This window comes from Passer montanus, unplaced genomic scaffold (assembly GCF_014805655.1).
Source record: "Passer montanus isolate IOZ18808 unplaced genomic scaffold, ASM1480565v1 scaffold40, whole genome shotgun sequence".
Taxonomy (NCBI): domain Eukaryota; kingdom Metazoa; phylum Chordata; class Aves; order Passeriformes; family Passeridae; genus Passer; species Passer montanus.
The window spans coordinates 3,572,451-3,599,204 of NW_024368819.1; the positions used below are offsets into that span (position 1 = coordinate 3,572,451).

Here is a 26,754-nt window from a genome sequence, read left to right on the forward strand (position 1 = left end):
ACAAATTTAGATTTTCTGGCATTAATTAAAGTTTGCATTGCTTATTCCATGTGGAATCACCTAAATTCAAAATTACAGAGAGAAAAGGTGGAATTTTCAGAATGTGCTCATGTAAATCCACACATACTAAATTTTTCAAGTATTTAAGACTTTAAATAGTACATGATCATTCCAGGTTCTTCTGTTAAAGATTAGTACATTTGATCATAGCTAATGTATTCACAGTAATTTACTGGATGTTAAAATTTAAGATGTATCCTAGACATCATTAGATGACTGACAGAAAGATTCTCAACTACATCTGTCAGACACAGTATCACGGTTGACTAATCCTGCAAATGAGTTAAGTGCCACTGAATTAAAGTGATTTAGTTTCTCACAAGAAGAAATTCTAAAAAACATCTGCTAGCATTGAAATGATTAAGTCCTTGAACACAGCACAGTCTTCATCCTGACCTTTGTACATCTTTAAAGAGAGATTTACCTCATTTAACAGAAGTCAGAACATGGCTTGCCTGAAAAACATTTCCAACAATTCCCAATCCGCATAAATGCTTACAAGTAAGGACAGCACAGGGAAGGTGTGACTGAGGTATCCACTACCATATACATTTAAGTTTCACCAAAAGAACAGCTATACAGTACTGGAAGTAGCCAAAATTTCATCAAATACAAGCTCCTGTTCCACAGGAAAACATGCTGTCCCAGGCAGTCATGTTTCCACAGACCTTGGTATCATTAATTGCTCTGCTGAAGTCTGTGCCTCTCACTGTTAAGCTTAAAAAATAAAGGCAATGCACAGTAGAACAAACTGCTGTTTACATGATCTGTCAAATTGCTGACCTTAACACAAAAACTACCATTGACTTCAATGGGGCCAGCATTTTATAAGACATTGTGCACTGCTATTCTGCTCCCTGGTAAGAGATGTTCACTATGCATACTGCTTCTATTGGGAAAGAAACAGAAATTATGAACATTATACTTAAATCAAAGCAATCTGAAATAAGGCAGAGGTTTAAAAATATCTTAACTACCTACAGAGCTTCCAAGAAATAAAATATTAACATGAAGAACATAAATGCATACAAATAAAACCAAACAATGCAAAGCAAACAACTGTGCCAAGATGAAGATGCCAGGATGGAAAAGATTGAATTAATTTCAAATTAATGAAATTAATTTACAAGTAAAATGAAGGAGAGGTGTTTAAAGTATTGGCAAACATCTGTTACTTTATTTACTGTATTTAGGCCATTTTGATTTCAAAAGGAAAGGGCACTACTTGTGAATTTCAGATCTCCTACACTCTTTTACTTTGCAAGACTGGCTTATCCAGAGGGCTTGGCCAAAGCTCTCCTTTTAAAAGCAGATGAAAGTCCAGTAGTTAAAAGCAGGTTTGTGACTTTCCTTGCCAAAATCACCACTGGGCCCAAAAAACTCTCCCTAAACCCCATCAAATTTTGATGAATCTTTGTGAGGGAACAGTGCTCCACAGGCACCATCTAATTCAGACTTCCCTCGTGATATCTTGGTAACCAAAAATTACTACAGCATGAATTTTAATTAAGTTGCATCTAAATGTTGGTGGATATTCAAGGATTTCCACACTGGTTAGGGTCTTAAAAATATCAGCAGCTAAGTAACTATTCTTTGAGAAACAGAAAATAAAGGCTTTCAAATGGAAAAATCTTAAAAAAATTGTTTGGACCATTTTCCATGCAAAATGTATTACTTTCATTTTGGGGAAATGAAAGCTATTTTTTTCAATTTGTTGAATTTGGTTTTAAAATTACATGGTGTTCACTGCCTCCAGAGGACCATGTGTCTGACCCTCTTCTCCCTAGTGCACCAAGCACCAGAGTAGGATTTTATTGCTGCTGTTTTAATTCAGCACATTCTGGATGTCAGATATTTAAAATTTGGTTGAACTGATCCAAAATAAAAATATTTCACTTTCATTTTCCCATGGACACTTTAATTTTATGAAAAGGTTTACTTGGAGAAACCCTAGAGAGAGGCACAAGCCAATTCCAAAAACATCAGCCAGAACTGATGCAGAAATGTCATCTGCTCTTTCATCGTGCATTTCTCATTTCAACAATCTTAATTTACTTTCCATAGATGATGCCTTAAGTGAAAATTAATACTAGTGCTTTATGATTAAAGTGATTAGCCACCTTGCACTTTCTCAGTGTGCAACTGATTAAGTGCATTGATTATAGAGAAAAATAAACGCTGCAGACAATGAGTGCTTGTTAGCTTGCACAGTAAGTATCTTTGGCACCATCTCACATTGCTTACACACCAGGCATGTATTTAACTTGAAAATTATCCCCTTTCAGGTGGTTCTAATATAGAATAAATCTGGAAACTTTCTGCAGCATACATTGATCTGAAAATAATATTGGGCAAATGCAACTACAATATGTGAGTACCTTTTGATTCCAAAGGAACAATGTTTTGAGGCTATTTTACAGCCAGCATAAATCAGTGCATCCCCCTGGAGGGGCCAACATCAGCGGCGTGGTGCCAACTCCAGCTGCATGGATGGTAATAATCACTAAGCCCCAGGTCCTGTCAAGCATTCAGGGTCCAGATCTCTAAAAATGGGCTTCAGCAAAGCCATTCACATAACAACTTCCAGTGGAAGAAATCCAGCTTTCAGCTGTAAACACAGCTCTGTGACACAAATCATCTCTCCTTAAGGCAATCACACCTCCCTCACATGTCACAGCCTCTTTTGCAGAAAAAGCCTCTTTCTGTGCCCTCTGGCCATATGAAATAATCCAGAGGAGAAACAGCCTTGACATTCTTTCTGCTGTTCCATCTTTTTGATTGAGTTGAAAGCTAGAGATTACGATTACAGAAACTTTTTACCTTTCATTAAATAGCAAGACCCTGACATCTCCTTCACATAGACTTCTCTCCCCCACTGGCAGTGCTGATGTTAAGCAGCAATGAGGCACAGAGCAGAGGAACTGTACAGTCATCTTATTTAGACTTCAATACACAAGCACCAACATGTTCCTTTAATAGCAGTTAATGTTGGGAGCAGGGAAGGACTGTTTGTAGGAGCCCATTATGTTTTCCAAGATTTGAAGCATTTTCTGTAGGTGACTAATTCAGGACACCCCTCCAGGTACACTGAGAACCTTATATGCCTGGCTGATTTGATCAGAGAAGGCATCATCTCTTTTTTAGCCTTTATTATGTTCTGAGGAAAAATCCAAAACAGATTGCACAGAACACTGAAATGAGCCCAGAAGCTGATCCTGCACAGAATAACAGAAAAAATAGCCATGTCTGAAAGAGAATTTAATTCTTTTCCCAGTAACTTCTAATTTTTTTCCAGTGAAACTTTATTGTCATGAATGTCCTGAGTAATCATATTCTAAATTCTAAAATAAGCCCCTGAGCTGTCAGAAGCCACCTGAGCAGCATAAACAGCCCAATAGAAAGCTACCAGCTTTGACTGCTAAGGCATCAGTCAGCCTCACATTTTAACACTTGATCCATCCTTCCATCCTGGCAAAAGAGAGGCTTCCTTCTGTCTCAGCAATTTCTTGAAGCAGATTGTGGCAGAAATTTCATTAACAGCCTTCATCAATCAGTGTTCTAACTGAATTTTCAGTGCTAGCAGAAGGATGTATTGTGAATTTATCCCAGGATTTGGTTGATAATTTTTAGGTTTTATGCTAGTGTTTATTTTAAAAAATCCATTAGCAAGAATCCAACTCCAAAGCAACACCAAAAAACCCAAAAGAAACCAACCAAGCCCAACTCTAATTAGTGATATGATGAAACAAGTTTATTCTGTTCTTTATTTTTTTATAATAAATGCTTTTTTTAACATTACAATTAAAAAGAGTAATGACAGTCAGCACACAGAGTTTTCCCATAAAATACCTTTAATGTATCAGAAGCAAAGGTTTATTGAAATGAAGTGTCTAGTGCATGTGCTGCATAACCCTTTGAAATGCAGTAGGAAATACAGTCTGTCTCAAAGTCTTTTGAAAATCATGCCATGGGAATCAGATCTCATAAAGCTGCCTGATATCATTCCCTGACACTAGGCCAGTAGGAACCTGACTCTCCTATGGTTTGTGTTTACGATTCCTGAGGATTCCCTGGGTTCACATTAAGTGCAGAGACACTGGGAGCTTTTCAATGTCTTCAGAGTGTTTCCAACAATTTTTTTCCCTGAGAAGGGACAACATTTTTCTTCCCAACAGTTACATATGGACTCTGCTGGACTCAGGAAAAAAAACAGCTGGGATTTCAGGGTGTGGTGGGCAATGGGTCACCAAGGCCAAAGCAGTGTGGATCAGTAAGTGTCAGTGAGGCTTTGTCAGCTCTACAAAATCCCACAGCTAGGCCCCAGAGATTTTTACTGGAGATACTGGTGGTTTGTACTGGTAAATCACTGCCATCAGCCTCATGGCTACCAGAACAGTTTGCTGGTCCTTTTTGTGCTGTGCAGGGAGGCCAATCATAGTCAGAAATTCATTGTAATGAAGGAAAAACAGACTTTCTAAAAGTAAGAAGATCCTTCCTGCTGTTGCTATGCTTTGCTGCACATATTGCAGAGTGAAATTTATTGCCTGTACTATTTCTTATTCCTTTTGTGGCTGTAAAGATTATTCAATGGTGTTTTTGTTCCTCTAGCAAACAATGGCAAATGCAGCTCAGAACAGAAGTGGAACATTTCCCTGCTTCACTGCTTATGTGATAAGATAATTATTCCAAAAATATGCTCCCACTCTCAGCAAGGCAGGAGGAGCTGTTATGGAATTGGCTGGAGACAAGTTACCAAAAGTGATGAGAAAGAGACTGCTTTGTGTTTGGAGATGCTGACAAAGCGGGAAGAGAAGACAGGTAAGGCAACTTGCTGTTCACATCTGAATGAGAAATGGTAAATGATGGAAAACTTTCACTAACCCCGAGGTAAATTCAAAAAGTCTTCCCTCATTCCTTACACGGGGCCTTTCCTGTGTACAGTTGGAGTGACAGCTGGCAAGGACCTTGGAAGATAAGGCTGCACCATAAGGACTTGTAGCACAGAGAAGAAAAGAGAGATTTGGGGAAGGCCAGCAATGAACCACTGCTCAGGTTGATGCTTGTTTGCACGTGTTACAACTGTGTAATTCTACAGAGTTCAAAATCTTTTCAATTGCTATCTATTACTAGGAATTGCTGCTTGATTCTACATGTATCAATACTTGGTGAAAACATTACCAACTCACACAGTCACCTCCAGTTTTCCTACAGTGTTTGTCTTACTCTCTCTCCCTCCCTAGTTTTTTTTTTGAAACAAGCTTTCAGCTTCAGGCAGAGTTCAGACACTGAAACCAGCAATTTTTCACTTCTGGCCTGAGTCTCTTGGTGGGATCCTGATTTTTCTAACTACTGCTAATCAGGGACAAATCCACTTATAGGAGATGATCAGCTCCCCACTGCTCTAAGTGGGAAAATGCTGCTACACTGACCTTCACCAGCAGGCAGCGGCCAAGAATAAAATACCACAATAAAAAACTGGTATCAGATAGAGCTCAGCTTATGTTTCTGTTTGTGGAACAAGAAATCTCCATTTGCTTAGTTTTTTCTTTGAAATAGTTTGCTATGTCCATCCCCAACAGCTGCTTTTTACCCCTTTTATTAGACATATTTCAGATGCAGCCCTTGTAACTTGACATTTCTTTCTCACTCAGATGCTGTATCTTGGAGAAATCGTCCTGAAAATTGCTGGGTTTATATGTACATTATGATTTGAAAGCAAACCATGGTGTAGATTAGGCCCCAGCTTTTTAATTATCAGTTCATAATGAAGGGCTCTCTTTGTGGTGAAAAAAATAGTTTCCTGAAGGTTTCCAAGGTTCCCTGCAGGGTTTCCAAGGCTTGGAAGAAAATATAGCTCATTTGACAATCAGTCTCTCTGCATTCACAGTGTAGAATGGAAAATTCCAGCTTTGCCATAACTCCCTGATCCCAGAAAAGCAAGTAGCTATACTGCAGCAAGCCAGGAGGCAATGCTGGGAGAGCAGTCCACCCACACCATGAGCAGGCACATGTCTTTCCATGTATATAAAGAGCCTTAAAACCAGAAATGGATGATTCAAGCAGTAAATCTTAAAGAACTGCAAAGAAAAATATGGATGGAAGTGCACTCCATGGAATAGGTAGAAGTTCAACAGTCTTAAGAGAAAGTACAAAGTTTTCTTCTTCAGAAAGATCTTTCTCTTCCCTGACCCCGCATTTCATCTAAGTGCTAACCTCCATTAAACTATTCAAGCAAGAAAATCAGAAAGTCAAAATCATAAAAGACAAATTAAAATGAGAAACCAAGGCCAAGGTTTTACACTTGAAAATGCTCAACTGTCAAACCCACCACCTTTGAGAGACTTTCTAATTGCTCCCAATTTTCCAAGCAAGATGTACAGACACTGCCAGGGTATGGAGGCTTTAATACAATTGAAAAGCTTTTTGTTTCTTAAAAATAAACAACAGAACTTCAGAGAAAGCTGCCCCAAAGTGCAGATATAGTGAAACACCAAGAATGTGGTACAGGAGTTGTACAAAGATGACTGCAATTGCTATGTCAGCTTAAGAGACTTGTTTAATTGCATTTTTACATCCAAACTGTTATTTTCTTCAGTGGAATTTAGGTTCTCATCTTTAGTTCATGCCCAAATTACTCCCTACTGGGAAAAAGGCCCCCGTGGCCTCTGAGAGACAGCAGAGGCTGCCAGAGCAGGAACCCCTGGGACTGTGCAGCCTGTGCAGCCTCACGGGAGAGCCAAAGTACAGGTGAACCAAGCCCTGCACTCACACTCACTCTGCTGTGGCTGGGCAAGGGAGGTGATGGCAAGTTTCAGCAGCAGGACAAGGAATCAACCTTGTCCTTAACCAGCCACCTCTCAGTGCTGTGACAGCCTAGGACCATAGACCTCATGTGAAAAATCCTAGTTTTAAATTTCAGTATTAAAGCCTGGAGGTCTTATCTCCTTCAGGATCTTTCAGATGGGATTTCTGCTGCTTCTTTAATGACTGTCTTACCAACCAGCCATTTGCTTCTGCATTCTGTATTAGCCAGCTGATCTTCTTTTTTCCCTCCACAGCCTGATCACTGCTACACTACAGAACCTCTCCTCACTTGGACAAAGTCACTCCTGCACAAATCTTTTCAGATCCTTGTTTCAAAGTCAGTCTCCTTACAAGTCTTCCATGACTGCTATTAAAGGTTTGATGATCCTGTCCAGACAACTTTTCTTTCCAATTTTCATCCCAATATCCCTTAACTCCCAGATTTCTCTCCAGTTCCATTATTTCAGGATTTCTAATATCATATCTGTGTATTGCCCTTCTCTGTGTCACTTTCCACTAATTTCCACAATATTCACTACTGCCACTCTAAAACCAATATATTTCTGCTAAACCTGACAAATATTTATCCATCAAACACAAAATATTTTGGAATTAAAAGAGAAAGCACTGTATTACAGCAGAATCTAGTTTTGCTTCTGGGCATGATCCTAAATTCACCTCTTAACAACAGAACTCTTATATCAGGTATATTGGGCAGACTTTTTTCTTGTATATTTGAAACATGATTTTTAGAAACAGAATGTTCCCACATACTTTGTCCACACTTGCTGCTGAAAAGTGAATATAGAGCGTGTGCTTTGCCCATATCACATGCTACAATATGCACAGAGCACAATTTCTGCAAAGAAAAAGACTGCCTTAAAAAAAATTATTTATTTCTATCAATTTATGGGAACATCCTACTGAGTTATTTCTCTTGGGAGAGAATTCTGCAGTCGGGGCACAGGGTTTAATTAGCTGCTATTAAGCCAGTTCATAAGGAGTGAAACTGGATAATCTGCATTCTATGGTCAGCTGTTTCCCAAATGCCTGCTCCAAAGCCTTCTATATCCACTTACTATCTACCAAATGTGCTTTGCTACTTACAGCACAAATAGGTTTTCATCCTGTGTGTGTCACTGTGTTCCAACCTGCCCATATGTAAAAATAACTGTCTTCCTTATTTTGGAGCTGTTCTATCCAAGTGACTGACATTATTTCCCAAAAGCTCCAGCTCACCTTATTCCTCTTTTCATTTAATTATAATGGCAAACTAAACCACATTGCTCAGCTGAAGCAGCCTGGGCTTCCCTCAGGAAGGGACCTGAAGATAGGAGTGCTAGTGCCAATGGAGGGTTGGAGGGAGACAAAGAGTTAAGAAAGGCAAGAACACTCTAGTCCAAAAGTCTGAATCCTGAGGTAGATTTGTGGAACAATCAATTTGCATAGCATGTGATGAGAATACACAATCTGCCCTGCACATGCTTTGAAGCACTGGATCAAAACACCTGGTATAAAGGAATTAAACTGTTCCTGGAGGTTTCAAAGGCTAATACCTGCCTTGTCACACCCCACAGCTCCATGGCCCTCCAAGTGATAGGGGCATTCTCCATCTTAATAGCAGGACTTAGAGAAAGTTCACAGGTTACTCATTTCTGTCCTAAATCAAATATTGCAAGCTTGCAGCTTATTTAATGTGACACAAGACTGTAATTCCTCCACAAAGAGCCTTGTCACATTTCCACTCCTTGCACAGGCAGCCCCATTTTCAGTCTGCTTCTTTCAATGGGAAATGTATGATCACTAAGATCAGGAGTCCAGCTGTACTGCTCTTCTGCTCCCTATTTAAAATTTTGTAGCAGAGGGACTACAGCAATAAGAAAATCCACATCTTACAGAAAAGGTCAGCATGAACTTACGTAGTTTGATGCAAGATCTGGATGCAGATAATCAATTCCTGCAATAAGATAATGACAGAACAGAAACCAAAGGTTAAAAGTTTCAAAAAAGATTTTCTAATGATCACAGAACAAGATTCCGTTACAACCACAGGAAAATAATAATGGTATTGACTAAATTGACTAATGCAACTGATTGAAGCGACATTTCAGTTTTTAAATGTGGACTTTTCAATAATTTATGTAAAAATCCAGATGCCATTTGAAAATTTACAACCACGGGAAAATAATAATGGTGAATAATGCAACTGATTGAAGCGACATTTCAGTTTTTAAATGTGGACTTTTCAATAATTTATGTAAAAATCCAGATGCCATTTGAAAAAGTGAGCTGAATGACAAAGTTTACTGTTTTGTAGACTAGATCATATTTATTTATAAGGCTTAAATCACAATTTATCTTTGTATGAGTTTTGTCATCTCAAGGCATACCAAAACTAGTAAGATTAGTAAGCACTGGATCAGTACAGGATAGAAAAATGAGTATTTTTAACCACTGTAAATGAAGTAGAAAATTACCTGGAGTAGACTTGGGGTGATAACTAAGGCAAACATTTCAGATTATATACACAAAAGAGAACTTTTAATATTGGATTAAACCATTTTAACAAATATCTGTGTATAGGCTCCACATTTTGGTAGCATGCTAAAGATTCTAACAGTGTGAGATACTCTTTCTGTCGCAGGGCAATAGAATAATAGAATACTCATTCTACTGCATGGCATCTTTCTATACATGGCAAATGTCCAAATCCCAGTGGATGGTGTAACAGAGGCAGATCCACACTCAGCTGGGATAAAATGACCTATTACACAGCCAACTAAAACATACAAAACAATGGCCACCAATCTCATGCTACATTTTCATCATCACCACTCTGTCCTGTTTTCCCAACCACTTCCCCATTACATGATCTATTTTATTTTCAAGGAGAATGCCACAACATCATAGTTTTTCTGATGGAAAGATTACTTCTCATTCTGTAGGGTCCTTAGCATTAGATTTGCCTTAGGAGACCCTTGTTACCGATCCAAGTGGTAGATGGAAAATAAAAATCTCTATGAAGAATCCTGTTATTCAGGTCATCTTTTTTTAGAGCTCCTAGAAACAAATTATAAGGCAAATTACTCCCTTCTCTGAAAGCTGTATCTGATGGACCATCAGTTTTATTGATGCAAAGCCCAAATAGTTTGTCATTGTTCCCATCACAGTCACGCCTTGCTAATCTGCAAGCCAAGTCCTGCCTCTGTGAGATCAGTGAAATCATGACACAAGAGGTCATCTCTCAGATGAGATTGATCTTTCATCAATACATAAATCAGGTTGCTCAAGGCTTTATCCAACCTGGCCTTGAACACTGCCACAACCTCCCTTGGCAACCTGTTACCGTATCTCACCACCTTCATAGCAAAGAATTTCTTCCTAATATCCAGATATCTGAGTCTACTTTCTTACTTCCATGAAAACCTTGACATAGGAGTAAGCAAGTGAGGAAGAGAAATAAATAAGGACAGATCTCGGTTGACTCTAGAAAACATATGTGGATACAGACATTTTATTTCTTTTTAATTTTATTCATCCCCATTAAAGGAAAACATTCAAAATTTATTCCAAAGAAGAGTGTTGAGAGACTGCATGGAATTCCTTTACTTCAGCAAGAACCCACAAGTAGAAGAGCTGAAACTTCAACTGTACCTTTTTTCTTCATCTTTCCTGAACTTAGTCTGAAGCTAGCAATATATCTAATATGCAGATGTTCACTGACATTCAGCATCAAAGTGTTTAATTATTTCCGCTATCAAGGATGACTTTGAAAATAATGTAATCTAAAAAAACATTTTCTTAGGTATTTTTTTCACTGCAATTTCCTCCTCCAGTCAGTGCCTGCAGAAATCAAGGGGAGTTCTTCCTTAGGTTTAATGGCCATTACAGTGTGCCCTGGAAGATATCTGAGTGATAATTGCAAACTCTTTCTAATGCTTGGATATCCATTCTTCAGTACCCCTATCTTTGTATCATATTTTCCCTGAAGATGTCCAACTATTTATAGAGGTTGGTAGTCTCACCACTACAAGCAATCTATTATTACTTTTTAATCTTTTTTGCTAACTTCAATTACATGAAAAAAGTCTACTTAAAAGTATTAAATTAGTACTCAGTCTTCACTTACCATCATCCATAATTCCTATGGTTACTCCCTTCCCTGTGTATCCCAGCTCCCATGCTTCAGCTACATTAAGGTCAAGTCCAGGAGTCCCATCTGCTTGACCAGTGTTAATCTAATACATCAGTGAAAAAAAAAAAGAGAAAAGCTTTTTTTACTTAACTGACATATTTCCACAGCCACTGTTTTTTCCTTTATGTCTCTGCATGCATCTTTGGTACAGAAATTATATTCCATACAGTTTTTGTAGAATGCATCTGTCCATAATCATATCTACTGCATTAATGCAGCTTTAAAAAAACCCAACAACAACAACAAAACAAAAACCCAAAAAAACAAACACCACAAAAAAACCCCAAACCAACCAAAAAACCTCACAACAGCAACAAAAAACCCTGAAAAAAACAACACTGGTAAAATTCAATTTTTTGTGCTTTATAAGATTTGTTTAAACACTGAATCTTTTGGACCCCAAAATGGACTTTTCCATTAAATATGTCAGCCAGTGGAACGATCCAGGAAAAAAGGTAGAACAACTGATTTTACAGAGGACTTTTTTATGAGGAGGAAATACTTTTTCTTGAAAGCAGAGATCTACTGTATAGCTTCCTAAATTTTTGTTATTTTTTATCACTGCAACATTTTGATTAACTACCAGAAAATAAGTGAATTAATCCCCACTTTAGTTTATTGACTTTTCAAGGATAAAATCCCATCCACGCTAATGTGCCTCCAATTCATTTGAAACTTTTTGCCTCAGGAAAAAAACCAAAACAACTGCAGCCATATTGGATGGATTCATGAAACATAAGAAATTGATTAAGAGGAAGAAACATTACTCTTAAGCAAAAATAACCTTCTTAAGTTAACAAGGCAGTACTGCATTTACTGAGTATTTAAAAAAAATATGTTGCAACAATAAAACTAACCAGAATTACTTTATCAACTTTTTAAATTTAAAAATCATTTCACTTCCAAGTAATAACTTTTCTTTCATGACTAAAGACTTCTAACTCTAAAAATATGACACAGAAAAACTGAAACAATTAAGCAAAATATGAATTTTCTTTGACATTAGCTGAAGCCAAAATTCATCAGTTTTCAGCTGTTATTTTTTTTGACAAATTATATTCTAATTTCCATAAAGAAAGAAAAGCTTTAACTTTTCCTAGCAAATGCATTATAATTTTTTGTTATAATTCCGTAACAATATTTTACCTGGCAACAGCTCAAAATATGATTTGTATGCAGCTCTAGGGGTCACACCAGCACACCAGCAATACCCACAGGACATCAGTATAGTTCTCTTTCAAGCCTTCTAAGGAGCTTTCCATTGAATGAAATGAAATTTATCACTTGAAATGTGCTGGATCTTCCCAATATAAAAGGGGTACATTTAAAACCAACACAACAGAGCCTTGGATCCATTCCCAAGTCCTGCATTTGGAAAGAACTCTTGGAAAACACTGCAACTGCACAGAACGGCTTGAATGACAATTATTTAGTTATGATTACTGTGATTTTCTCTCAGAACTTACCAGGTACCACTGCTTTGTAAATAAAGGATCATTCATGTTGATGTCAATGTCATTGATGTCTCTATATCCTCGCTTCCTTCTGATGAAGCCCTCCTGTTGCACAGCTTTCCTCACCTGGAAGGGTTAATTTTTACATCTTTACCTCAGCAATCTTGACACACATAAAAAGCTTATTTTAGACTTGTTTTCATTAGTTATAAGGGTAATGAAAACACACTATTTGTGTTTGTGTCATTCATTTGCAACTTCTAAACCAGGGACTGATTCCATACAGAATTTACAGAGGTAGGAAGCTCCAGGACTACTGCAACAGCTGTGAGGGGAAGAGACTCCCCCAGAGTGTCCTATCTGGAGAAAAAAACTCAGCTGGAATACGTTTTAGACACCAAACAATCCGCATAAGAGTGAGCCCCTCTCCAGGCATCATTATTATCATGAGTCCTCTTGTCACAGTTGTATTTTTCATTGCCATCAAAATAGAAGCTAAAATTCTTTAACATATTCCAAATATGTCACAGCTCCAAGCTGTAGACATTTGACAAAATGAGGAAGCAGGTCTCAACTACACTTCTACTTTTTCAGATTTTTCTCCAGGCATTATAAGATCATTAGATAACCTTTCCTGCATGATAGGGAGGAACAATCTGATTATTTATGTCTCAACGTTATACATGAGGTGAAGGATTTCTATAAGGGCTGTACACGTGCTGGCAGCCTTGTAATTTTATTTTCATCCAAGAAATCTATCAAAAGGAATCCCCCTGACTCCTCTTTTTACAGCATGACAGGACACTGCCAAAGAAATTTTCTGGGAGAAAAAAATCTGGTGTTGTGAGTTTTCATCATACTTCTGAGGCTCTCAAAAATGTCTTGTAAAATGATCTACTTTCAATGATTACCCTTGCAATAAATAAGTGATAAATAAATATACTGGCAAGAAAAACTATATGGCAAAAAAGCCACTAAATTGACCACACTGGCTGAAGTATAGGAGATGAAAATGCAGGTTATAAAACACAAGTCATCACAGATCTTCAGAAATCCTTTTCTTTATACACCACAAATCCACAAGACATTTAAGGAAGCACTGTTGAATGTAAGACAAGTTAAACATGCAAATATCTTTGGAGGCAGGAACTTCAAATGTCGGATCATAACCACCTTATTTGTACCCATGTAAAAGAGCCTTCCTAAAGGAGACCACTCAGTGGCTGCAACTGGAATTGTAATATGCAATAACATATTCACAGACCTTGCAAAAGGTGATGTCAGCTTTGGCACACTCATTTTGCACTCTTTAGCTTAACCTGGTAACAAGATAGAGTGAAGAGTACTAACATTTAATTGTAAAAAAAAAAAAAAAAAAAAGGAAAAAAAGGAAAAATTCAGCCTTCCTGCTCAAAGAGGAATGATTAAAACCATTAAATACATGTTTAGGTGCAGCAAAAAGGAGTAAGACCCCCTAACATTTACTTCAAGAACTAGGTGTGTTCTTGAAAAGAATCCATGGTTATTAAATAAATCTAATAACTCATAGAACAACTTCTACATGTGTGACTTTGGCATTTCAGATTAAAAATTTATACATATGAGTTATGCTGCTGTGTCATAGCAACTTTATATATACACAATCAGATCTTAGGACAGTTGAATCATTCTTGGAGCATCTTTCTGTCTCAGTTAATTAAAGCATGAGCACAAAAGCCAGTGCTCAGTGAGGTGTCTGTGATAGAGGTGAAACTGGGATCTAACTGATGGGAGCTAAAAGCTGTTTTCCTCCCAGCTCTGTTGTTTCACTATAACCCTGAAAACCTAATGTCAATTCACAGGGAGCAGGATGGGGCACAGCATGGCCTGAAAAGGCAGTGTCAAAGGTTTCTAACAATATACGTGTATGAATTTTACCTCCTTAACTAAAGGCACCAAATGGTAAAATAATGAATTGGTTCTTTCATTTATATGTGTGCTCCCAATGCTTGTGCAGGTTCATTAAAAGTGGAACGGATTGAAAGTAAAGAAAAAACCTAATATGAAATAACCTAGTAAGAGGACAGTGACTAAGCAGGACCCATACAAGGTGTACTTCATGGCACCAGGTCGCTGCACACATTGAAGAAAGGTATCTGCACAGTGTTTGACAGCTCTAAGACAAAGCTCAGTGATGCCATGGAGACAGAGCAACACGTGTCACTCTGCCTCCCCCCTCCCAGCCTCACCCCTGCTTCTCTGCTTGCCACTGCAAACGCCAAGCTGTCACCAGAGAACATAATTAGGAGCAGAAGACAAGCCTCATGCACAGGGATGCCAGAGAAAAAGATTTCAGGCGTTTGTGCTCCCATGTAAGCTTGCTGGCTCTGAGGACCTGCCTGCATTAAAGCACTGAATTAGGATTAAACACAAAAGGATTTCTACTGATTAAAAAGCAATGCTGGGGAGCCCCGGCTTGTCTTTTAAGACAACAGATAGGAAGAGAGGGAGCAATGTGCAGAACCAGCACAGGCTGTTTTCCCTCTTCAGCATTACCTCGTTTGTCTGATTTGTTCCATCTTCACAGTACAACATAGTGTATTTTTTGTATAACATTATAATTTCCTGAGACAAGGAAATACACCCCTCAAAGAGGCATAATCTTCACTGAACTGAAACCACTCTGCAGGATGTTTTCTGAATGTTTCACTTGGAGAAAGGGCTCACAGGATGTCACCATCCACATCAGAACAGTCTCAGAAATTCTGGGACCTTTTTTCACCACAAAAACGAAGCAGGTTTCCTCATATTTGCAAATGACAGTAAGTCATACAATTGAATCTGGAAAAGATCAGGCTTTTTTGTGAGAGGAAGAGTTGAAATTTTTGGAAAAGGTCTTGGTAACTTTTTCCATGAGCTACAAATTGCCTTAGTCAGCTGCCTTGCAGTGTGATCTCAACCAGCACAAGGTAAGAATTTGCCTTTTTCCTCATGAAGACATGTTTAGAAAGCAATGAGCCCAAGAACAGGTAACATCCATGTATTCCAGAAAAAAAGATCTCCAAAGAACAAACTTGGAAAATGATAATGCAAATCCAGTGATCTGGGTGGAAAACTGCCCATTTAGGGCTGCACACAGCTGACACAGCAAAATCCTTGTCTTCTTGCCAGCTGGGTATCTGCGTTAGAAAAACGCACCTCTTTTTCCCAAGAAGGAAATTTCTGCTTTCATATCTAGTCTAGATCAGGAGAGGGGTTTAATCTGATTCTTCTGATTCTACTTCAGGAGGAAGAGTAGGCCTCCCCAGTAATACAAAGCCATTAAGCACCACATCAAGGTTTCAAAAACACATGCAAGAGAGAACACATCTGCATGTCCAACAGTACAAAAGTACTGAGAAACATTTTCATCTTGTAACATCCATAATCCCATCAATTTGTGTGACATTCGACCTGGAACCCAGCCCTCAATCCCCTGCACAATGCAACCTCACACCAGCTTTTAAATCCTTGTTTCTCTAACTGAAGCAGGAAAAGCAGCATTCATAGGACTCAGGCTTCTGATAACAGTCACTAAATGATTCAAGCCTGTGAGGTATATTTATTAGAAACTTGTGAAACAACAAGATTTTCTTACAAAAATAGCATGAATTTTACCATCTCAAAATTAGGCTTATTTATCTACAATAACAGCCTTTTGTTTATTTCATTCTTAAGTAATTTCTTCCTTTTTCATTAGGATACAAGTTTAAGTACAGATCAGAACCTGAGCATCTACTTTATTAGCATAAAACTAAATTATGAAAAGTTACTACTAGCTGTGTTGCAAGCAAAATGAAGGTCACGTATCAAAGGTAGTCCATGGATGGCTTTCTTTACAAGGAAAAAAGGTTTCAAGTATTGATTTTTACTATACTTGTACTTATGCACGGTGCATATAGTCACTTGGATGATAATAAACCAGCAGGATACTGGATGCAAAACCAATTAACAAAATAATCAATTGACTGCAGTACTGCTCTGGAAGGGCCAGGAGCTGCAGCACTCTACTATGCTCTCTGCTTCCATGAATGCCAAGACAATCAGCTCCTCATTTTAAAGGAGCAGGGTTAATTGCACCGATGAGATCCTGCAGTTAAACGACTCTGTTATATTGAGCATAAATGACAGATTTGCTAAATTATACCAGTGGGTGTAAGAAAGTGGAACAGTACCCACAACTTGAACCTCAAATACCAAGAACTTCAAAAAAGCAGAATTTGAATCAAATTCCAGAGGAAGAAGGCAGTCCCAAGTGATGACATCGAACAGGCATGTTGGGGCATTTAAAAACCAACAAGCACATAGCAGCAAGTTGATCAATCAAAGAAAGTAATGGTTCTTTTTTCTCTAAAGCCTCAAGGTTAATACAGGTCTGTTCCTGAAGGTGAAGTAAGAAGTGGAAACCGATAGCCTGTAGTTTTGAAGAAGTCAGGCTTGGTGGTTGGACCAGGCCCTATAAACTGAAGATCAAACTCCCCTGAAGGTGGTTTGGGACAGTGTGTCCAGATGCACAAAGGCATCACCAAACACACCACCTTCAGATAGTGGAAGGCTGTACTGACTGTTGGCAGCATCAATTTCTCATATCCAAAGAAATATGGTGGCAACAAAAGAGAGACAGAAACGTTCAATTGAGCCAGTGATCAGAACACCCAACGTGTTGGAAAACATACCAGTTTAAAAATTTTTGTATAACTTTAGTCAAGGGGTTTTGTTTGCCTTTGACTGGGGAAAAAGAATTTTAAGTTTCTTTCTAGGGGATTGTTCCTCTAGGTGAGGTCTGATGAATTTAACATCTCAACAGACTGGGAATAGCCCAATAGATAAAGAACCACCTGTGGCCATCTAAGAACATCTACCCCAGACTTAACATCTACCCCAGACTCTACCTCTGGCAGAGGTGGAAACAGATCCTCCAGAAAATACTGGTAAGAAAATCAAGGGTGAAGATCTACTCAACATCAGAAGCAAAGAAATCCAGATCCAATAGGACACCAAGTACTAAGAACAGCACAACTTTAGACCAATGAACACTGACCTAATTAATTTCCATGAGTTTTGACTGTATAAAAGATCTGAAAAATCTAGTAAATATCATGTGTCATGGAATCTGGAGACATATCCAGAAATGACTGGTAAGAAAATCAAGGAATGAAGACCTACTTAACTTCAGAAGCAAAGAAATATGGATCCAATAGGACACTGAGTACTAAGAACAACACAACTTTAGACCAATGAACACTGGCCCAATGTGTTTCTCTGAGTTTTGATTGTATAAAAGATCTGAAAAATCTTGTAAATATCATGTGTCATGGAATGATTCTCTCTGCACACCCAGGCTATGCGTGGATAAGATTTCTGTGACACATCTTGGTCAGATAACAAAGTAATTGACTCTCTAACATTAAAATTGTTGTTAGAGGATTTTTGTTTTCCCTGCAATTTTGGTGACAAATCCTTTAGAAAGTTATGAGAATGGGACAGCATGTACATACAGGAGCTTTTAGGGGTATTATCCATAAATGACATCCCTCTGCTGCTAAAGCAGAGTGACTGAGTGCATATTTTTCACCTCTGATTTCTAAATTTACTTAGACAAGCATGTTTAATTTTACTACCACTCCATCTGTATCATGAGAGGTATATTAGAGGAGTACAATGTCAGAGAGGACCACCCATCTCACATTCTACATTTTTGTAAAAGCTACAAGGTAACCCATTTTTGTGTGATTCTCCACTACAAAATGAAAGTAACATTGAAGCTCCTCACTAGCAAAAGGAAAGTACAGATCTATTTGGACTGCAAAAAGTCAGATGAACAAAGCAAAACTGAATCACTTTTAAATGGCACTGAGGACAGCTCATTTCTATAAAAGAGGTGATAACCAGGGGTGGAGAGGCTGCTAAACACTATTCAGACAGTGCATTGGGTTTGAACAGCCTGGTTTTGGTAGCAGTGGGGCTGCAGGGGTGGCTTCTGGGAGAAGATGCTAGAAGCTTCCACCATGTCTGGCAGAGACAAGCCCTGGCAGCTCCAAAGACAGACTTGCCACTGGAAAGTCTGGGACAATCAGGAATGGTGCTGATGCATTACAAAAGAAAGAAAAAAAAAGTTATTGTGCCATTGTAATTGCCAGAGAAGAGTGGGGTGAGAACATGTGGGAGGAACAGCTCTGCAAACACCAAGGTCAGTGGAGAAGGCAGGGCAGGAGGTGCCTTGGAGCTGGGATTCCTCTGCAGCCTGTGGTGAGACCATGGTGAGGCAGCTGTCGCTGATTTGTTTAGTGTAATAAATTCAATTAATATCTCTACCTACAGCCTGTATTGCCCATGGTGTTTGATGAGTGATCTCTCCCAGTCCGTATCTCAACACATGAACCCTCCTATGTTATATTTTCTCTCCCTTGTCTAGCTCTGGAGAGGAGTGAGAAGCTTTGGCATGCACCTGGTATCTGACCAGGGTCAACCCATTACACACAGCAATGCAGAAAATTGGTGCCTTTTGTTGTGACAGAGTTGGTTCCATCTGCTTGATTTCAAAATTTTTGAGCCTGTTTTGTGGCCCAGAAAGCAGAAGCAGGGGGCTTGGAAGTGTCACTGACCATCCAATCCTTACTAATAAAATGAAAACTGCTCCTCTCAAGCAAGCTAATGACTTTCAAAGGCTCTCGTGGATCTCTCCATACCTAGCAACAAGACACTGTTGCTAAACGTAGGTGTTTCTGGAGAATTATTCATAACAACTTCTCCAAGTGTCTCCCCAGCTGTATCCTGGGGAGTGTTTTATACAGGGACTTACTCTGTAGCAAAAATCTAGCAGCTGTTACAGCATAAACCTGTGTTAGAGCACAAATCCCTAGAAATTTGGAAGTTTATCAACAGAATTTTCCCTACCACTTCTAAGCAAAGGACACATGAAGAATTTAATTTTTTTTTCAATTTCAAATATTTCATTAAAGGAAAAATGCATCTCTTTCCATAAAATACTCATATCACTCTTTACGTATTTTAAATTTTTATCTATTTTAAATGGTTCTTTTCATAATGATGAACACAGACAACATAAGAATTGCTTTGGTTTATAGGAAAAGCAACATTCCCAGTAAAATAGTTATTTTTCATTGTTTTTAGCCATTCCTCTACCTTGCTTTTACTTTTTTGTTACTAGTTGAACCAATGCCACTGGATATCAAGGACCTCCTGGGAATTTTTATTATCACACTTGGATGTTCTGGACCAGTTCTAGTTTTACCCTTTCTGTAACCAGCCCCATTTGCCATCCCAAACATGTCTGAGCTTACACAGATCATCAGCAGATATGTAAATGTCTGGACACTAATGCTGTGCCCACAGTGATCCCTCATTTGACTTCAGCTTATGTTCCTTGAATTTTTCCTCTGTCCCTCTAAGCAATGTGTCACACCTGTGGGTGAACAAAATAGGAATAAAACCCTGTACAATAAACTCTAACAAAAGTCTTACTGATTGCATTCTGCATTAAACCTGGCATAGCTGGGACTGCTCATTAACTTCTCTGCAAAAATCACAGAAAATCCTAACACTAGAGGTACAGCCACTTAGGAAACCACCCCAGAAGTTCATCATCAATCAGACAATAGTAAAATATGAAGCTGAACAGCCTGAGTTCAAAGGTTTCATACAGGCAAATGACCTTTCTTGATGAAAACACAACTTAAAAGACTCCAGTTTCAACCAAGTTCATTTTTTTTTTAAATGCACAAAAACTACCATCCTTATGCCTTTTTTTGTTATCTTTTGTTTTCCTGATATTAGTTCAGTTCTTGGTAAATAAGGAGCTTTTGAAAATAAAAGAAGGGGAAAGGAAATCAATATTTTTGTCCATTTAGCAGGCCTCTCACAGTTCAGTGACATTCAGGATGCAGAGAGTAAAGAGACAAGGAATCAATGTGTAAGAGGAGACTGCAGATCATATTCAACCTGCTCAGCTAAGCAATCAATAGCTCCTCCAGCTTCTACTTTGAAATGCAAGTGAGCTGGTCAAGCTGCAATGTAAAATCAATGCTGAGTATGGATGGTCTACAATGGAAAATGCCAATTTGGTAAAACAGAAATTGTCATGGGATCATGCCCCCTTTGACACCATTTTTTTTTGCCCTGGGGTAGAATTTATTAAGGGGAAACACTGAGACAGAGGAAAAAGCCCTGCATAGCTTGATATTCCGTGCACTGCCTCAACAACAAGCAAACTGATTCACACCTCTACTTTCTCTTCAGTTGGGCAGGAGGGGGATATCAGAATCCACACTACCACAGGTTCTGGCTATTCTCAGATATCTGTTTCAATTTCTTTCTCCACCGCTTAGACGAGCCAGCATGAGAGCAAGAGCATTACTGAAATCTTAAGAAGTTTCCAAAGGAATGAAAAACTTCTTATTCTACATAATACCAAAAAAAGACAAAGTAAATTATATTTTCTTCCATGTCTTCTTGCAAGATAGCAGGATAGTCATTTCAGTTACAAAATCAAAGATCTCTGTAAGAAAGAAACTCCCTGGAGTTGGGCTATAACTATACCTTAGTCTTTCCAGTAGATATGCAGAGACTGCAAACCACAGGGACACTTTATCAGCAGCCTATGGGTAAATTTTGCACTTTGCTGTCTCACCAGTTACAGGGGTCAAAGAAACAATCAGCCTTTCCAAATAAATCAGAATAATCACCCCTCAGTGTGGGTATAAACAGCATGCCTGGTGACGGAAAATAAAATTGGGCCTTTTGTATATAGGTCATTATCAACTGCAGATCCTGCCTAGCTGCAAAATTAGGAGAACTGTGACTTGCAGAAACTTTATCTTTGTCAAGTGCTGCAGATATGACTTTCTTAAAACATTATACTTGGAAAAAAAACAAACCTGCCTTCTTCTTCTTCTTCCTCTACAGCAAAAGTATTTTTGCAGAGTGATTTTTACTTATTACAAAGAACACCATCCGTCTTTGAGGTGATAACCAGAGTAGGTCTAAGTTATATTTGCACCCTCTCTGTGCTATAAAAAGGGTTTTAGCTTAAATGGGAATCAGGACCAGATCACATTTAAGACTGCAAACCTTTTGGCTGTGTCTGTGCAAAGAAGAGAGATGCTCATATGATGCTGAATCTTCTAATTTAGTTATACTCTCTGTCATCACTTGTAACTTTGGACCATTTCTTATACCCCAAGGCAGTCATCCAGCAATGGATTCCCTCCTACTCCACAATTCACTGGTCCTATGAGGAGATATATACTACACAACCCACCTTTATATAACCTCCTTTTTAGTCATTCCCTTAGTACACTAGCTGCTTCCACACAAGCAGTGAATATCTGATACATCCCAAGAGAACAGAAGTGCTCACAGGCTAAAGATTTCTCTAACTCTGTTGATTTTAAGTTAATTTATTTCACAAAGCAAGTCTTCAGATATGTGGGGACTGTGAGAAAATACCACTTGGAGGAAAATCAGCTGAATTTGGTTTTTATGGGAAGAACTAAAAGGTAAAGTTATTCATTTTGTTGACATGTCCCGTTGACTCACCCTAACACAGAAGAGACTTCTTGTAAATGTGTGAATATTTGTGCTAATGCCCAGACACATTTGGAGTCATAAAGAACCACTTGTAGCAGCTTCACCTCTAACTTCATATATTTCCTTTGTAAATATGTAAATTTGTTTTACAGACATTAAGTTTCAGTGTATTCCATATGGACAGATTAGAAGGGCTTTGCAATACATCTGTGGAGGTAAAGTTTAGGGAAACTGAGTCAGCTGGATGAAGTCTTAAACTAAGTCTGCAGCATATGCTGGAAATACACCCCCTGGTCACCAAAGTGATTCTGCAATTAAAAGCCAGCTTCTGACCTTTGCTATAACTCATACTTCCACTTCATTCTCCACAGCCTCCTTCCCACTCAAATTTCATCTAAATAGCTCATCACTCACCTTGGACCATCTGCTTGGGAAATGATAATATGCATTTTCTCACAGAATTACTGGCACACATTACCCTTGTTTCCATGTTACAGGAAACCCACCCTAATGTCTCACTCATGGAAGAGCTGCATGTTGCCCTGTCCTTTGTGTCATTTGTTTTGCTCTGTACTCCATTTCTAAACTGCTTCTGAGTCAAAACCCCAGACACTTTTATACAGCTGACCCCTAAATCAAATGACAGCACTCAGTCATGGTAACCATAGCAGGACCTGTAGGGGACTTCCCTTGTGCTTGGAGCTTAAAGTAGAAGTTCACTTCAGCTTCCTCTGCTTCTTCTCAGCAGCTGGGCCTCACTGGATCCAGAGGCAGAAAAATTGTTGCCAGAATCTCAGCTGAAGAGCAGATTCCAGAATAAAAATGGGATCACAGCCCTGGGAGGGAAGGCAGGTGTCAGTGATGCTGTCCTACATGCAGTGCATGAACTAAGCTGAAAATCAATCTGATCAAAATTAATTTAAGAAAGCCTGAATTAAAAGAATAATTTAAAACTAGCTGTCAGCCCTCAAACCTGGAGACAGGAGGTGACAGTGAAGTAAATTTGGCTCCACCATGTAGAATCCAGGCTGTCTCAAAATTGGTTTCAGAAAGCACACCAAGTGCCTTCTGATTGTATTTTCCTGGCTGCAACCCTCAGAGTGCCCTGAAGAATGTAATTATTCTCTTTTGTAACCTCTTCTGCTCTCTCACTGCTCAATACAATTTTTCTTTTCCCTGCTTTTCCTGCTCTGGGATCAAATGATGCAGTCTGAAGCTGAGAAGAGCTGCTTTGGCTACCATGAAAGGGAGGACCTCTGCACAGACAGAAGGACACCACAACCAGCCACACACCCCTCCTCCAGCAGCTCCTGGGTCCCTGCCCTGGGTCTGGTCCTCACTGCACCATGCTGACAGGCTGCTAGGAGGGATTACAGCCCACTGCTGTCAACACCTCCCAACCAGGTGGTAATGCCAACTGCACAAGATCCATTTAGATCCACAAAGAACAAAGGCTATTTTTACAAATCTGCCTGCCTGGAGTGATACAGCAACAGTCACCAACGAAGTTTAAGCTTATTCTAGTATTTAAAACCTGCAATACTTAAACTTCAATGTTCACAGGAGTGGTAGTGGCATACTAGTGAGTCTTTCTTGACCATCTGTAACACCTTCAGAGCTCTGCTGCTGTTGCAGTAGAAATGAGATAAAAAACTGCAAACCTCTGATTTTCCTGAAGTCCTGTCTAGTGGATAGTACATGGGCTGCACAACGTCTTCTCTGAGGAAATTTCATAACTAGAAGCCAGACACAAAACAGAAGCCAGGCAGTCTTTTGACAGAGGGAAAACTGCAATTATGCTGCTGCTGACATTCACACATCTGCTCATACAACCAAAAGCAGAGCAGTTGCTCACAGCTACTTAATTACCATACTACACATGACAGAAAAGACATAGGAGCTTGTTCCCATCCCTGCCTTTCCCAGTCAAGTTGGAAGCTACTGATGATTTATATTGATTGAGCTGTGCAGGTTGCAACTGCACTATTTCAGTGCCTAGATTCAGAGGTTTATGGATCCCCATCACCAACCACATTAATAAAATAAGCAGAGGTTTATGTATCACTGCTGTACAGCACTGGGTTAGTAGAGTATAGCTGCCAGGGACAGGCCATCTGCCACACAGAAAGCATCAAAACAGAATAATTTCTAGAGAACAATTTCTGTAATAAGAGGAAAGGTGGGAAAAAAGGACAAGTAAGGGATTGGCTTACAAAAATGAAAGAAACAGCCAGAGTCCTACTGTTCTGGCCTTTATCCAAACTAGTTTTTGTTTTGATACTTTAAGAGGATTGTGCTTGACCCTCGTCAAGACATGTACATCAGAATCCTGTCTTTTAATTGTCAAATGTTCTCTTTCAGTTCCAGCCGATGCCTCAGATTTTAGGTTTTGTATTGTTCAGATTCTGTGTTGCTTTACTGTGTTGGTCTGGGCTTTGTGTTAGGGATGGTAAGCTCTCTTCAAAGAGTAGGTAAACAAAACAATTCCTTCTCTAACTGGGGACCAAGGACAACTGATCCAGATCTCGGGCCAAGAGCATAAACAACATGGAATGAAGAGAGAAAAAGAAGGATGGGACTTCATGGGCTAAAGCTGTAATTAGACAAAACTTAAAAATGTGTGAGACCCCGTGACCAGTCGTCCATTTTGTGACCATTTTTGGGTTCATCGTGGGTGTAGCCCTGCCTGGGCTCTTGTGCTGCCCAAGGTGTACCCATTGAGGCCTTTAATAAATACCTACTTTATTCTTTAGCTCCAGCTAGTCTCTCTTCTAGGTAACCCTTCATAAGGCATCACAGCCTTGGAGCCTGCAGAGTGCAGCTGCAGGGCGTGCTGGTGCCCAGCACCAAGGCAGGGATATCCACATCAGGGCACTTTTCCCACCTCATCCCAGAATCTGGCTGTTATCAATTGGCAGAACAGTACCATTCTGCACCTGAACTCCTGAACTGTCCAGTGCTCAGCTTGAGCAGCACACTGAACCCACATGCCCCCAGCAAAAGCTTACAGATCTTTTCTTGACAAGAGAGGCACCAGACAATGAGTGACTTGGCAGAGGGATCACATCCCATATGAAACTGTAGGCAGGAGGGCCAACACAGTGCAGTGGTGAGGACACACAGAGCTGGCCCAAGTGTAACAGAGCCCACAGAGAGGGAAAAGACCCACGAAACTGAGACAAGCATTAATATGCTCAGAGTTCATCACAGAGGAAACTCTCCTCAGTGACAACACAGAGGCAGGGCAGCACAAGGCATCCCCATCTCTGGAAGTGTTCAAGGCCAGGCTGCATGGGGCTTTGAGCAACCTGGGCTTCTGGAAGGTGTTACTGCCCAGCAAGGGGTTGGAACTAGATGGTCTTTAAGGTCCCTTCCAACCCAAACCATTCCTTGATACTAAAACACAGAAGTGTGGTCTGAATATTCGTCATGGTCTTCTCAACACCCACTTCAGCAGAGAGACTTTTTACATCCTTGCCCATGTTTTCCAGCAGCCTGTCCTACAGACTGCTGGCCAAGCCTCTCTCTAAAGAGTATCTGCAGAATTATTTTTTTTTTCCGAAAATTTTAGAGGCAAAGGGGTTTCTGCCTTGATTTCAAGGGATCAGGTCATCCAAGTAGATTGGAGTTGTCACAAGCCCCTCTATTTATCCACTGCCTAGAGCAATGAAAAATGGTTCCTGAAGAACACAAAACTCATTATTAATTGCAGTTGCATGTGCACCAGCAGGGATTTTGGTACCAGAATTTTTCCTAGTTCCCACTGGGTTAGAGCAGAGGCTGGTTTAAATGAAGTGATAAAATTGTCATCCTGCTGAAAATTCTATGAACCATTGTTGCTTTTTTTGGCAAGGAATGAGGAAATATCTTTTCAGTTCAGTTATTAGCATAAAATAATTAGACTTTAGGGTATATTTTGCTCTCAGTGCACATACATAACTTGCATTAATATTAATAGGGACTTCTCTATTCCTGCTCATTGAAAGGAGCCCATACCTCAAAGGACTGAGAAAAGCAAAAGCATATTTAGGGTTTAGTCTATCACTGAAGATTTCCACAGACTCCTGTAAACTGCTGTCTTCATTGCATACTCCTTTCTCTTCCTAGTTTATTTCCAATGAGACAAATATTTAGCAGATCATGGAAGAACATCATTTGCTCAGGATTCCCACTGCAGGCAATCAAAAATGTGCATGCAAATTCTATGGAAATTACTCTGTTCAGACTTCGAGACCAAATTCATGTTATGGTTTCCACAGAATAAAAATTTAACAGAAAAGCTTCCCTCATGAAAATGTATTTTTTTCATATGAGAAGTGATGAATCTCTGATTAATACTAACAATGCCCGCTGCACACGCGTTTAGGGGCTCTTCATATTTCCAAAGAGCCAGAATTAATTTGTGTTATGGCAAGCACTCAAGATGTATCTTCCCAGAGCAACAAAAGGGAGATTTGGGAAAATAAACTACTACAGCAGAAGCATTCACTTCATGGCAACTTGAAGAGATGCCTCGACTGGCACCAGGATAGAAAGTCCTATGTGTCTTGGGCCTGAAGAAATGTAAAACATCCAGTGCTAAATGGCAGAATCATAGACATGGCAAGTCGTCACCAATGCAATGACATCAGAGATGATGTCCTTTCTTCTGGGCCTTTCCTTTAAGGGCAAGGT

The 26,754-nt window shown here is 39.3% G+C and overlaps 1 protein-coding gene across 1 annotated transcript in view; it reads right to left on the bottom strand.

Moving 5' to 3' along the window:
- PCSK2 (proprotein convertase subtilisin/kexin type 2) overlaps window positions 1–26,754 on the bottom strand; it is a 99,292-nt gene that overhangs the window by 37,337 nt on the left and 35,201 nt on the right. The window contains exons 3-5 of the mRNA XM_039718961.1: window positions 12,526–12,639; window positions 10,994–11,102; window positions 8,784–8,821 (exon numbers count right to left, since the gene is read on the bottom strand). Of these exons, the coding sequence (XP_039574895.1) occupies window positions 8,784–8,821; window positions 10,994–11,102; window positions 12,526–12,639 (261 nt within the window). The remainder of the gene's footprint in view (window positions 1–8,783; window positions 8,822–10,993; window positions 11,103–12,525; window positions 12,640–26,754) is intronic.